The following is an 11,051-nucleotide window of genomic DNA, read 5'->3' on the forward strand; positions in this document are numbered from 1 at the left end:
CACAACACAACGAGCCCAGGCAGCCTCGACGCTCGCCGCCACGCTGGAGAGCGATGACGCGGGGGAACTGTGATTTGTATGCGCGCAATCAGTGGACGTAGACGGATTATAATTCACCGAGGCGGCAATTTATGCCTTTCTTTTGTCGTTAGAGATGCTTTACGCAACTACAGCCCCACTGAGCTCATAAGTCAACGCGCCCGCTCTAGAAAAATGACCAGGCAATTAAAAAAAAAGATCTACATTTACAACCTAAATGTAGAAACTATAAACTATTAACAAGTAAAATAATCTCATATTTCATTTCCACTTGTACTTATTTCTTGCTTGCATCATTAAACTGAATGTTGAGGCACAAATAAGGCTGAGCTGAGCCTGAAACCAGTTGGACTGTGTTTAACCCTCCTGATCTTTGCATCCCACATGGCTCCAGGACAATGACGGCGAGGAAGACCGTAGGCAAAGGCTGCACAACACGGGGAGGGAGCCCCACGCGAGCTGCGACTGTGTGTCACAAGCCAAAACCCTGGGCGGCATCACCGTTAGGCACAGTTCATGCGAACCGCGTCTCCGGGCGACGTCCATCCCACGGCGGAGAGCGAGCAGCGGGGGGCACTTTCACCTGCTGCTGTAGTGTGTGTGTGTGTGTGTGTGTGTGTGTGTGTGTGTGTGTGTGTGTGTGTGTGTGTGTGTGGCTCTGTCTCGGCTCCCATCAGCCTCCGGATTGTTCCTGAAAATGCTCGGATGCGAGAGCTGCGCTAAACGCGCCCGCGGAGCTGCAGGAGTTGCGCTGCTGTAAAGGCGCCGCTGCGTTTGGGCTCCATCCGCTGGGACGCAAATAGCGGCACAACAAATCCCGACATGACACAGGGAAGGGTCCAGAATTGCAATTAAGCACCCCACGCCGCACAGACAGGACCAGCTTCACAATTGAGCATCAGCAACTCTTCGTCGTGCATGAATGCAGCCTTTTAGAGAAACGCGCCGCGAGCGAACGGCGTTTAGCGCCCGCACCAGCGCCGGACTCCGCTAAAACACGGTCCCATCCGCCAAGTTTCACCGGACTGCGCATTCCCCACGGCCCGGTTCTCCTTACCTTGCTCCCCGTCCGACACTCTCGAGGGCTCGGCGCACGGAAATAATCCCGAGAACAGGGCGAGAAGGGCGAGTAGGAAAAACTCGGACATGGTTTCGGAGCGCGGGCTGGAAAGAGCCGCGCTGCTTCTCCGTCGCCTTCGCCTTCGCCTGCTCCGGGTCCGGGTCCGGGTCCAGTCTCCCCCTCCACCACCACCCGGTCGTCGAGCGCCGTTATTCGGTGACGTCCAGCGGAACCAGTGCGCCAGAGCAGTGCAGCGCTCCCCCGGCTCGCCGACACATGCACTCACCGTCGCTCTACGCGGCGAACAGACGCACTGGAGACGCCGGGAGAGACGCGAGGCAGAGGGGCGAGGGGAGAAGGCGGGGTGGGAGCGAGGACAGATAAAGAAGAAGTGCGTTCCCCGTCTCCTCGCTGTGATTAAATGCCGTCAAGGTGGCGCATTACCTCAAATTAATCATACTGGTTAGCGGTACAGTCGGTGGAGTGGGTGGGTGTCTGTCTCAGGTTCTGGGTGGCGTTTCAAAAGAAGGACCTCAGTAAAATGGGGGGAGGAGGAGGAGGTGTGTGTGTGTGTGTGTGGGGGGGGGGGGGGGGGGGGGGGGGGGGTAACCTCAAGTACAGTATGTAGGAGGTGAACGAGCCCACGCATCCTCAAGAATCATCATGTGACCCATGAATGCTGATAAATGAATAGAAAATAGGGCGAAACACGTGACATTGGACCCTGTGGTGATGCAGTAGAGTTGTTGATAGTCAAGGGCGCCTCGACCAGTCAAGTACCGGACCGAGGTCAGGTTCTACTTAGAACAGAGGCACCGTGAAGCAGCCCTTCTCAGCTGACACGGCAGCGTGAAGCTGAAGTCAGTGTATATGTACACGTGCAGCCTACTGCTGCTTTACGCTCCAGTCATCACCTCTATTCCATTCACTTTTGCTCCGTCCTGTCATTGAGAAACAACAAAGAAACGCCGATGTGGCTGACGTGCCGATGATGACAGTGTGGCAGGAAGGAAGCGTGCGGTAGTTACTCAAGCGTACGCGAGCGCGATGGAGACGTCGTTGTTGGGCCTGAAATGCAGAAATACTGTATGAAGCCGTGAAGTTATCACGATGAAAAGCTCAGCATCCGTGTTCCCAACTCTTCCCAACCTCATTTAGCAAAGTCCCACGTTCTGCCTCTTGACATTCACATTTTAGCCCTGTTTTGTTTTGTGTGACAGTCCATGAAATGAAAATCGGCGGAATCGTCGCCGCGTCGCTGTCACATCCGCGGTGGCGGATAAAATGTCGCCGCCGCCGCAGCGACAGCGGCGTCTGTCGCCGGCGTTGGAGGAACCGGTGGCAGGAGCCCGGCGTTTGGTATGGATGCTGCGTCTGAGCACAGTGTGAGAGGACTCCAGAAAGGCAAAAGTGAAGAAGAAGAAAGAGCGGCGGCGCGGCGCACGAGGCAGGCAGCTGTAAACAGGGAAGAATAAATATTGGTGATGATTCTCGTGGACGAAAGGAAGCTGGAACATTTCAACTGCAGGAGTGAGTCACTTTATTCGTGTCAATGCTGGGTAGAGGACGAACTAAGTTCTAGTTACACACTGCACTAAAAAACAAAACCTGAGTTTGAAAACATAAACACACTTTCACGTTATTGAATTTCCTTCTCACATCTAAGCGCAATTAGCCTTGGTTTTGACACCAATCAGTCATTGCAAGATTGTTTTTCTGACTGAGGACCCTGAACGCAGCACAGTGCCCAGGGCCTGAGTATCAACCGTGGTGTAATCCATGTCAATAATGAACTGCTATGAATAGAAGAGAAGGACTATTATTGGGTAAAGACTGGAGTTTGAGTTAATGAGCGTCTTCCGTCTCGGCGGCAGGCACATGTTAGAATCCTTCAAATGGACGTAACGCAGCAATATGTTTCCATGGACCAAGTTGTTAGTGCTGCTCAGACCCGTCACGCCGTTATGAATTCATTAAGCGCAGCGATGTTTAAGGTGTCACAGAAATGTATCTGCGATGAGATGGCAACATGCCTAACTTTCATGCGGAACAATCTGTCATGTTTCATTATTGAGTTGTCACACAGAAAAAAAAAAAAACAAAAAAAAAAAAACGAGGAGATCCGAGTCTTCAAGGACATTTTCCCAGACTATCTGCCAGGATTGTACTGTTTTCTGCTCTTGGAAAAAGAAAGAAGAAGGAAGAAAAAAACAACAGCGAATGAATAATTTCATGAGGCGTTTCGTAGTTTTTCCTCTGGATGCTGGGAGCAGACAGCATTCTCCTTTGCAATCACAGCGGCTGCATTGTGATTGAACGGCTCCAAATCCTGTTTTTTTTTCCCTGATCATTATAAAAGAGCTCTCCTGAATGATTCAAACGCAGCGATGCCGGCGCTGGTAGCTGCGAATACGACGATGCTCATCTGCCTCTTCTCTTCATCTTTTCCGGCCTTAATTAGCAGACATCACCCGCCTCCACGCGATTAGCTCAGAGGCACAAGTCCTCTTTGCTAGCGTCGCGTTGTGCACCTGCCTGTGCTGTGGTGCAGCTCCGTTTCCAGAGCTTCTGGCAGCGGCGCCGCTGAACGGCAGCCTAATAGGCCACTCATGCGTTGCGTGTCACTCAGGTCCTGACACAATGGACTGGATGGGGCCTGTCAGGAGCCGGCGCCGACACGCGGCATACAGTTGTACGGCGCGGACGCTGTACTAAGCTAACACGGGGGTCGCTCGGCGGGGCGGCTTCCCGGCGCCCGTGCCCGACTGACACGAGCGATGGCGCCGGCGCTCCTGACCCGCCGCCGAAATTAGCGGCAGCGCCTGACCTAGCATGACCCCGTCATAGCTGCCTGCTCATTACCAGGCCGCCGCCGCCGCTGGGCTCGCCTTAGCTTCAAATCCCAGCCTCAGCATTCTTCCCCCAGCTGCTTTGCCTCAGAAGTCAAAGGCAATTTTCGACAAAGGAGGAATGCACAAGGATTGGTTTTGTTTCATTTGACAGTTATTGGAAAAGCAGGAAAGGCAGTGAATGGATCCATTCTGTGGCGGAAGGCGAGCGCGGCCCTTCGCCAGGCCCATAAAGTGATGAGGATGCGCCGGCGCTCCCCAGGGCCTCGGCGCTTGTTAATCAAGCGCTGGGACGACGGGCCGTCCGCCGCATGAGGCACCGCACTCTCATCACGGCCCAAAATGACGCGCGCTTCGTTGTTGTTGTGCGTGAAACGCAAACGGCGCCTTTGTCGATCGGCGTCAGGGTAATAGTGACGATGGTGCCTGTTCATCCGCTCACGGCTACACAACAACCGCGAGCCCTCGCCAAAGTCCGTCGGCGGTCGGCCGCTAATGCGAACGAGCGTTGCTCCGCGAGAGCTGATTGTCGCCCGCCGCAATTTCATGCATATTTCCGCGAGAGATGAGCGTCGCGCGTTGCGTCCCTCGCATTTCCTGGGCTGGCGCTAAGCTGTTTTAGAAGCAATTTCAGCAAAGCAATTTCAAGTTAATTGCCTTTGTGTGAAAATTAAAAAGAAAATAAAGAAGAAGAAGCTCCCCCCAGTCTGTATCTACTCATGGGTGAAGGACAAACCCTCGTCCTGCAAATGAGGAACATCGGGAAACAAGGACTACTGTGAAGATACTGTTTCTTCTTCTATTATGCTTCCAGTTTAAATGCATTTTTGAAATTATACCAACACATTGTATCAACCTCAAGGGAAAACAAACAAGGCGACGCTCACACACATTCAAAGGCACGCTCCTTTCTGTGGGGGGTAATGTGCTGATATCTAACCTACTACTGCCATCTAGGGATATACAGTGAATTCTGGTTAAGTGCTGCTGAGCGCACTCATCATATTCACACTTTGCTCCAACCTATGAATTTACTTCTTAAGCTCTTCCCTGGGTTGGAAACTCTCTGTTGTTTCTATAGTGGAAAATAAATTCTCTGCAGGTTAAACTGAGCCCTGCTCCATCACCGTCAGGCTCTCTACTGGCAACAAAGCCCAGCTTGTGTGTGTGTGTGTGTGCGCGCGCGTGTGTCCATCTGTGTGTGACAGTTAAAGTCTCTCTTTCTGCAATATTTCGTGCCGACTCCCAGCGGACAGCAGGGTTGGAGGAGCCGCAGCACCAGACACAGCAGCTCCATCCCTCTCGTCTCACAGCTGGAGCCCGCCGCTGAATAATGAACCCAATCCCGGCTCTGCCTCGAGGGCGGGGGGCGGCGGCGGTGGTGGGGGTGGAGGGGGGGTTTAGGGGAGACCTCGGAGCCACCCTCAGCTCAGTGTTGTCGGCGTGCGCGTGCGCGTGCGCCAGCGCGCGGGGCCCCTCTGAAATTCCCGCGCTCGCTGTCAGCCCGCGCTAGCGCGAGCAGCTTCGCGGGAAAGTGCTTCGCTGATTGGCAGCGGAGGAAAATAAATACACAGAGAGGGGAGGAAGCGGAGGATCGCGGCGGGTTCAACGTGGAGGGGGGAGATAGGAAGGAGGCGGGGGAGCGGGAGTGTGTCGCAGCCGAGGGGGTTCAATAGCAGCTTCCCAGCAGTTCGACTCCTTGTGCCTCCAGGGGGGTCCGGTGTTGAGTGTTTGAGGATGGAGGAAGACGGATTGGAAAGGGGGCGTGGCGTGGCGGGGGGCGCGCGAAGGGACGACATGAAAGGAAGAGCCGCCGGACACGGAGCTAATGAACGACCGCGCTCCGCGTCCGTGATTAAGATTTAAGAGGTGTGGGTGGGCGGCGCCGGGGGGCTCGGCGGCGGCGGTGAGTCAGCTGACCTCTCAGAAAGCCCTTCACCTCGGCCGCCTTCACGCTGACACCATTACCCACAGAAACAAGGCAGCTTCCCGTTAGCTCCAGCGCAAACACCCGCGATGCAAAACGAACGCGCTAGCGCGTCACCGATAAGCGAGGCGGCACGCGCCACCTAAACACTTTCACAGTGTCAGAGCGAGAATCTGTTCACGCGCCCCGCTCGGCCCGCGCGTGCGGCACCGATGGTTGAGCTCGTGACCCGTGAGTTCTTTTCCCTCCTCTCCTCTTGGTGGGCAGCCATCGCGTGCCGCTAACTCACAGTGACAGATCCACTTCTTGGTGCTTCTCTTCACAGGCATGAGGCCAACACGCACACACACACACACACACACACACACACACACACACACACACACACACACACACACACACACACACACACACACACACACACACATCTAAATAGGTAATTATCTGACTTGTAGGAGTGGGAAGGTGGCAGCCAGTATGTTCCAGCCTAAAACTAAAGCCTCTACTCAGCAAAGGAATATTAATTGGCTTCTTCAAGTCGACAGGCAGTAAAGGAAGGAGAGGGCTGGAGAGAGAGAGAGAGCGAGCGAGAGGAAGAGAGAGTTGCCCATCAACAAGCAATGTGGGGAAAAAAAGCTTCCCAGCAAGGTTAGTGAATGGCGTCATTGTTGTCGTCTCCTTGTTAGAAGGAACAGCGCGCCAATAATGCCGGCGGTTTGTGTGTCTGTCGTACCTGTTAAAGACACGGGATATTAGCTGGGCTCCGAATGGGGGTGAGAGGAGGAGACAGGAAGGAGGCGAGTGAGAATGAGGAGGTGCTTTTAGAGGAAACAATCCATTACACTGCAGTTTTGTTTTCTGCAGGAAAATCAAACGCAACGGCGATCTGGGGAATTTTTAGGCCTCGACACGACGTGGCTCCCAGGTAGCGGCGTCCAAACCGCCCGGCGCGAGGAAGAACATTACCCACGAGCCACCGCGGGCGCCGCGCCGCCAGCCCTCGTTGGAATGCAGAGCGGCGGCGGCGCCGCGCTGATAATTGCCTGCTGAGCTCCAGATCAATTCTGTAATTCGCTATCAAAACTCCGCCGTGTCACGTGTGAAAGTGTACAATGAATAGAGAAAGAAAGGCTACAATAGATTAAAGGGAGGCGGTGGAGGGCGGAGGGGGGGGGGGGGCGACGGGTGAGGAGTAAATGGGGACGGGATGCTGTTTTTCAGCAAGCGCCACAAAAGCAGCACCGATTGGACTTTTTATTGTTGCACAGACTCTCTGGTGGCGGAACCAGCGCGAGGGTTCGCTCATAAACGCAGCCGAGGCCTGAGGTCCCAGTGTGACATCAGGGCGCCTTCAGCCCTTCTTCTTCCTGTTTGTTTTTAAATGTAATTTAGCCGAAACTCGCCCCTCTCTCTCTCTCTCTCTCTCTCTCTCTCTCTCTCTCTCCTCTTCTTCTTCTACTCCTCATTATTTACCTTTTGACGAATATTGACCTTCAGGTTCTTTAGTGTTTGCTGCTACTTTTTAGAACGTGTCTTTTTTAATAACCCGCGGTGCCGATAACAAGCCTGAAATGACACACGCCGCTGTAACAGTCCTATTAGCTACAAGAACATCAAAGAACAAGAGACTCCTTCTTTCACCGGAGCGGGTCTTTTGTATTAATCACTCAACCCGACTTTCCTTGCTCTTCATTGCCTCCCATTGTACAGTACGTACAGAAACTGAACAGGGCTTGACTGCCAAGATTACTCTTCACACATCACGGCTCAATTCAGAGCCGATGCCCCACTTTCAACCCTTTCACCAGAACATTTTGGATTTCATTGTCATTTTGAAAGCAGGTGATCAAATTCACAGCAATTCTTACTTGTATTTCTGTTTCTCTGCTGCTTCAAACGCCCCTCTGCTATTATACAGGCAAATACTGCACTTTTATTTAAACACCACCGATCGTTAAAGCAGTCAATACCAGCAGCATATGCATTACATTTGTGTATTACTGCATTAATCGTCCTGTACTGAACCCATATTCTCAATACAACTCATACTTTTATCCATCTATCCATCTTTATCATTTTTTATCTGGGTAGCGGTTTGTGGGTACAACTCACTTGTTGCACAATTTTTCCTTGAACCTTTTACATAATTATGTGCATTTCCTAAAGGATTTATACACTAATTGATTATCATTAGATTAATTTTGTGACGCTCATTGTCATTACTGCACTTTTGTTGCTTGTCTGTCTCCCCTCTCGTCTTCTTTGGGTTCTGCTGGGCGTTTCCCTCTCGGCTCTCGTGTGGTGCTGCCCAAGTGGAATTTATTGGATTTCCTATATAATTGCATTGTTGTGTTTGATAAGACCTTAAACCTCACGCTATAAATCGCCCTGAGATGACTTTTGTTGTGAACCGGCGCAACCATAAATTAACTGAAATGGAAGGAGCACCTTTGCAATATTGACACAATACTGACAATTATTCCATAAAAGATTATTTAACACTTTCATTTCACTAAGATAACGATCACTACTTTAGGAGAATCATAAAGTATGTTGCTGAAAAGTACTGACACTAGAAAGAAGCTCTACTGAGCATTTCCCTTTCTACAAGACATGAACAATTCAAGAAGCTTAACTTAAAATTTTAAAAACATAAACTCATTCGGCTCAAGAAAAACTCAGCCGCTCCTCGACTTGGTCGCTATTGGATGGAGGAAGTCACCAGATGCTGGCGTTCATGTAAAAGCCAGTCACGAGAACCCCCCTTGAGAAGGTAAACGATACTGCATCCTGCAGCTGATCGCTCGCAGTCTTTATCTGTGGACCACTTGCACTCTGTCACATCACTCCGCCTTCGCTCTCCTCACACCATTGTCTCCCTCTCCGCTCTGCCCGCTGTTTATCTCGCATGACTTGCGTTGATGGCGCTTCCAGAAGCCGACAGCTCGTGGCCGCGGCGTCTTTGCCTAACGACCTTCCGGCTTCACGGACACCCGGAGACGGAAATTTCCCCCTCTCCCCACCGCGCTCGCTCCACTCCATAAAGGTGGACGGATCAAAAGCAGCTTTGCATTAATGATCAGACGGGCCCTCGTTGTGCGGGTTAACAATGCAGCCGGAGGACGGGAGCGGCGAGCGTGCACCGCGTGCGCTCTTTCATTTTTAGGTTTTCCCTTTTTTTTCCTTCTCCTTCGCCGTAAACGGGAGACAAATCCGCCTCGACAGGTGAACACGAGTGCTCTCCAGAAATCCGCAACATGCTGTGTTACAAGTATGAACACAATGCATCGTGGGAAAGTCAAAGAGTGGAGTCTTGTCATTGACATTGACCTAGTGGATTTGTGCACTACACTCTGCCCTGATGATGATATACAGACAAGCGGCACATTCACTCAGATCCTCAGATCTGATTGTCTTTAGAATCCTTTACACACTTAGCTGCTCCCATCAGTGGCGGTTGCCTAATTGTGCATCACCAGTGGTAACTAGGCACAGCAGGCCTGTCAAGCACAGGGCTTCCTCATATATCTAAGCAGTGGTGTTTTTAAGGTGGAGAGAAATGTCAGGCAACATGCGTAGAACAGATGCAAGAGCAGAATATTAATCAGTTTTACAATTTGACAGATGGTTATGCTTCTCAGTTCTCCATTTGTGTGCGCTGTCAATTTGGGGGAGCTATGTTTGGTCTACTGAGCAAGCCCAATTTAACCACTGTCAGATGTCAGACGACTCCTGCTCCTTTCATTTTGGGTAATCCGCTCAGATCCCCTCTGCTTGAGATCCTTAGCTTGTTCTTGACCAGGTGCTCTTTGCTCTGAATCACACACCAGGCAAAAAATGCCCCTTATTTTGTTTTTCCTGGGGAAGAACTAATTAACACTGTAATCATTTATTTAAGCTGTGCAGCTTTTTTTGCATGGATGTCAACCACGACATGCAAATAAGAAAGTACCTTAAACCATAAAATAATGAAAAATGTCAAATCGGCCACTAGGTCACGAAGCTGATTAGCGTCTTAATTGTTCACTGGATTGAATCTCTAGGTTTAGAGTGAGACACAATAATAAAGTCAAGTTCAGCAATAAAAATAAAATTAAAATATATTAAAAAATAAATATCGAAATTAATCTGAGCCTTTTGGTGCGTTCAAGGTGAGTCTGGGTTTTGGGGCATCTGCAGATCTGACACACACACAATATAAGCATTAAAAACCTGACTTCCAGTGAATTTCATGGTGGTTTTAATGTTGTGGCTGATCGATGTGAGACATACGAAATCTACAAACACCCTCTTTGGAAGATTTGACACAAATTGCTGCAATCTGGTGCTACAGTGAGGGCTTTAAAGTAGCTACAGCACCATAATTGCCTCCGTGAGCTGTGTCTCACTGCCACTGAAACCATCGACCGTGTTGATCTGCAGACCCCCATCGAAACAAATGCTACCTCTGTCGTTAGGCCGCCTGACCTCAGGATCTTTGCCACGCGTCCCTCCCCCTCCTCGCCCCCTCTTTAGGTTTTCTCGTGCATCAGAGTCAAAGTCCACAGCTAATCAGACAGCGTGTCAGCTTCAGATGCTAGAGCCATGAAGCTGGCACCAACGCTGGAACCATGCCCATGTTATTGCCCATTAAAGTGCCAACTAGTCACTGCTGATGTCGCTTTGTTGAAGCTGTAGAATGTAAACATGTGTTTGCCCTTTCACCTTTCACCAGGATAAATATGGAACATGAATCTAGAACTCCACCAAAGCCAAACTCAGCCTCCGTCAGACACTTGTCAGTTTCAAACGCGCGCCTCCTCCAGGTACGAAAGGTGCTTCTGGAATCTTTGCATCCTGCTCCTTCATGGAGCTCAGCCTCTGACAGCTCGGCGCCGAGCCGACGTGTCACACGCATCCGAGATCCACGTCGCAACCCCGCTTTTTCTGCATGATGATCTAAACTGCCGTCCATCAGTGTGAGTGCACAGCCCCGCGCCGGTAGCAGTGTGTGTTTGTGTATGTGACAAAGGTAAACAGCAGCCGGTACATGTTCAGCTCTGTCACTGGACATTTAGGGCTCAGACATCTGACATCAGATGTGGTAGAATAGAACAACAGAGCAGCATTTAATAGAGTTTATTATAATTAATATGTATTATATTAGAGAGGTGGCCCTGGCCGTTAGTGGCTTCTG

The 11,051-nt window shown here is 51.0% G+C and overlaps 1 protein-coding gene across 7 annotated transcripts in view; it reads right to left on the bottom strand.

Annotated features, from left to right (window-relative positions):
• Nucleotides 1–1,606, bottom strand: part of lrp1bb (low density lipoprotein receptor-related protein 1Bb) — a 176,085-nt gene extending 174,479 nt beyond the window's left edge. For 5 of the 7 annotated variants that reach the window (XM_029136897.1, XM_029136892.1, XM_029136891.1 and 2 more), the window contains exon 1: nt 1,097–1,605. In XM_029136897.1, the coding sequence (XP_028992730.1) occupies nt 1,097–1,187 (91 nt within the window). In that variant the 5' untranslated portion in view covers nt 1,188–1,605. Of the gene's footprint in view, nt 1–1,096 lie in introns of all 7 variants that reach the window. The other 2 variants (XM_029136895.2, XM_029136893.2) reach the window with 1 other exon arrangement.
• Nucleotides 1,607–11,051: the final 9,445 nt, after the last annotated feature.

The sequence above is a fragment of the Betta splendens genome, chromosome 21 (genome assembly GCF_900634795.4).
Source record: "Betta splendens chromosome 21, fBetSpl5.4, whole genome shotgun sequence".
In the NCBI taxonomy this organism is placed as follows: Eukaryota; Metazoa; Chordata; class Actinopteri; order Anabantiformes; family Osphronemidae; genus Betta; species Betta splendens.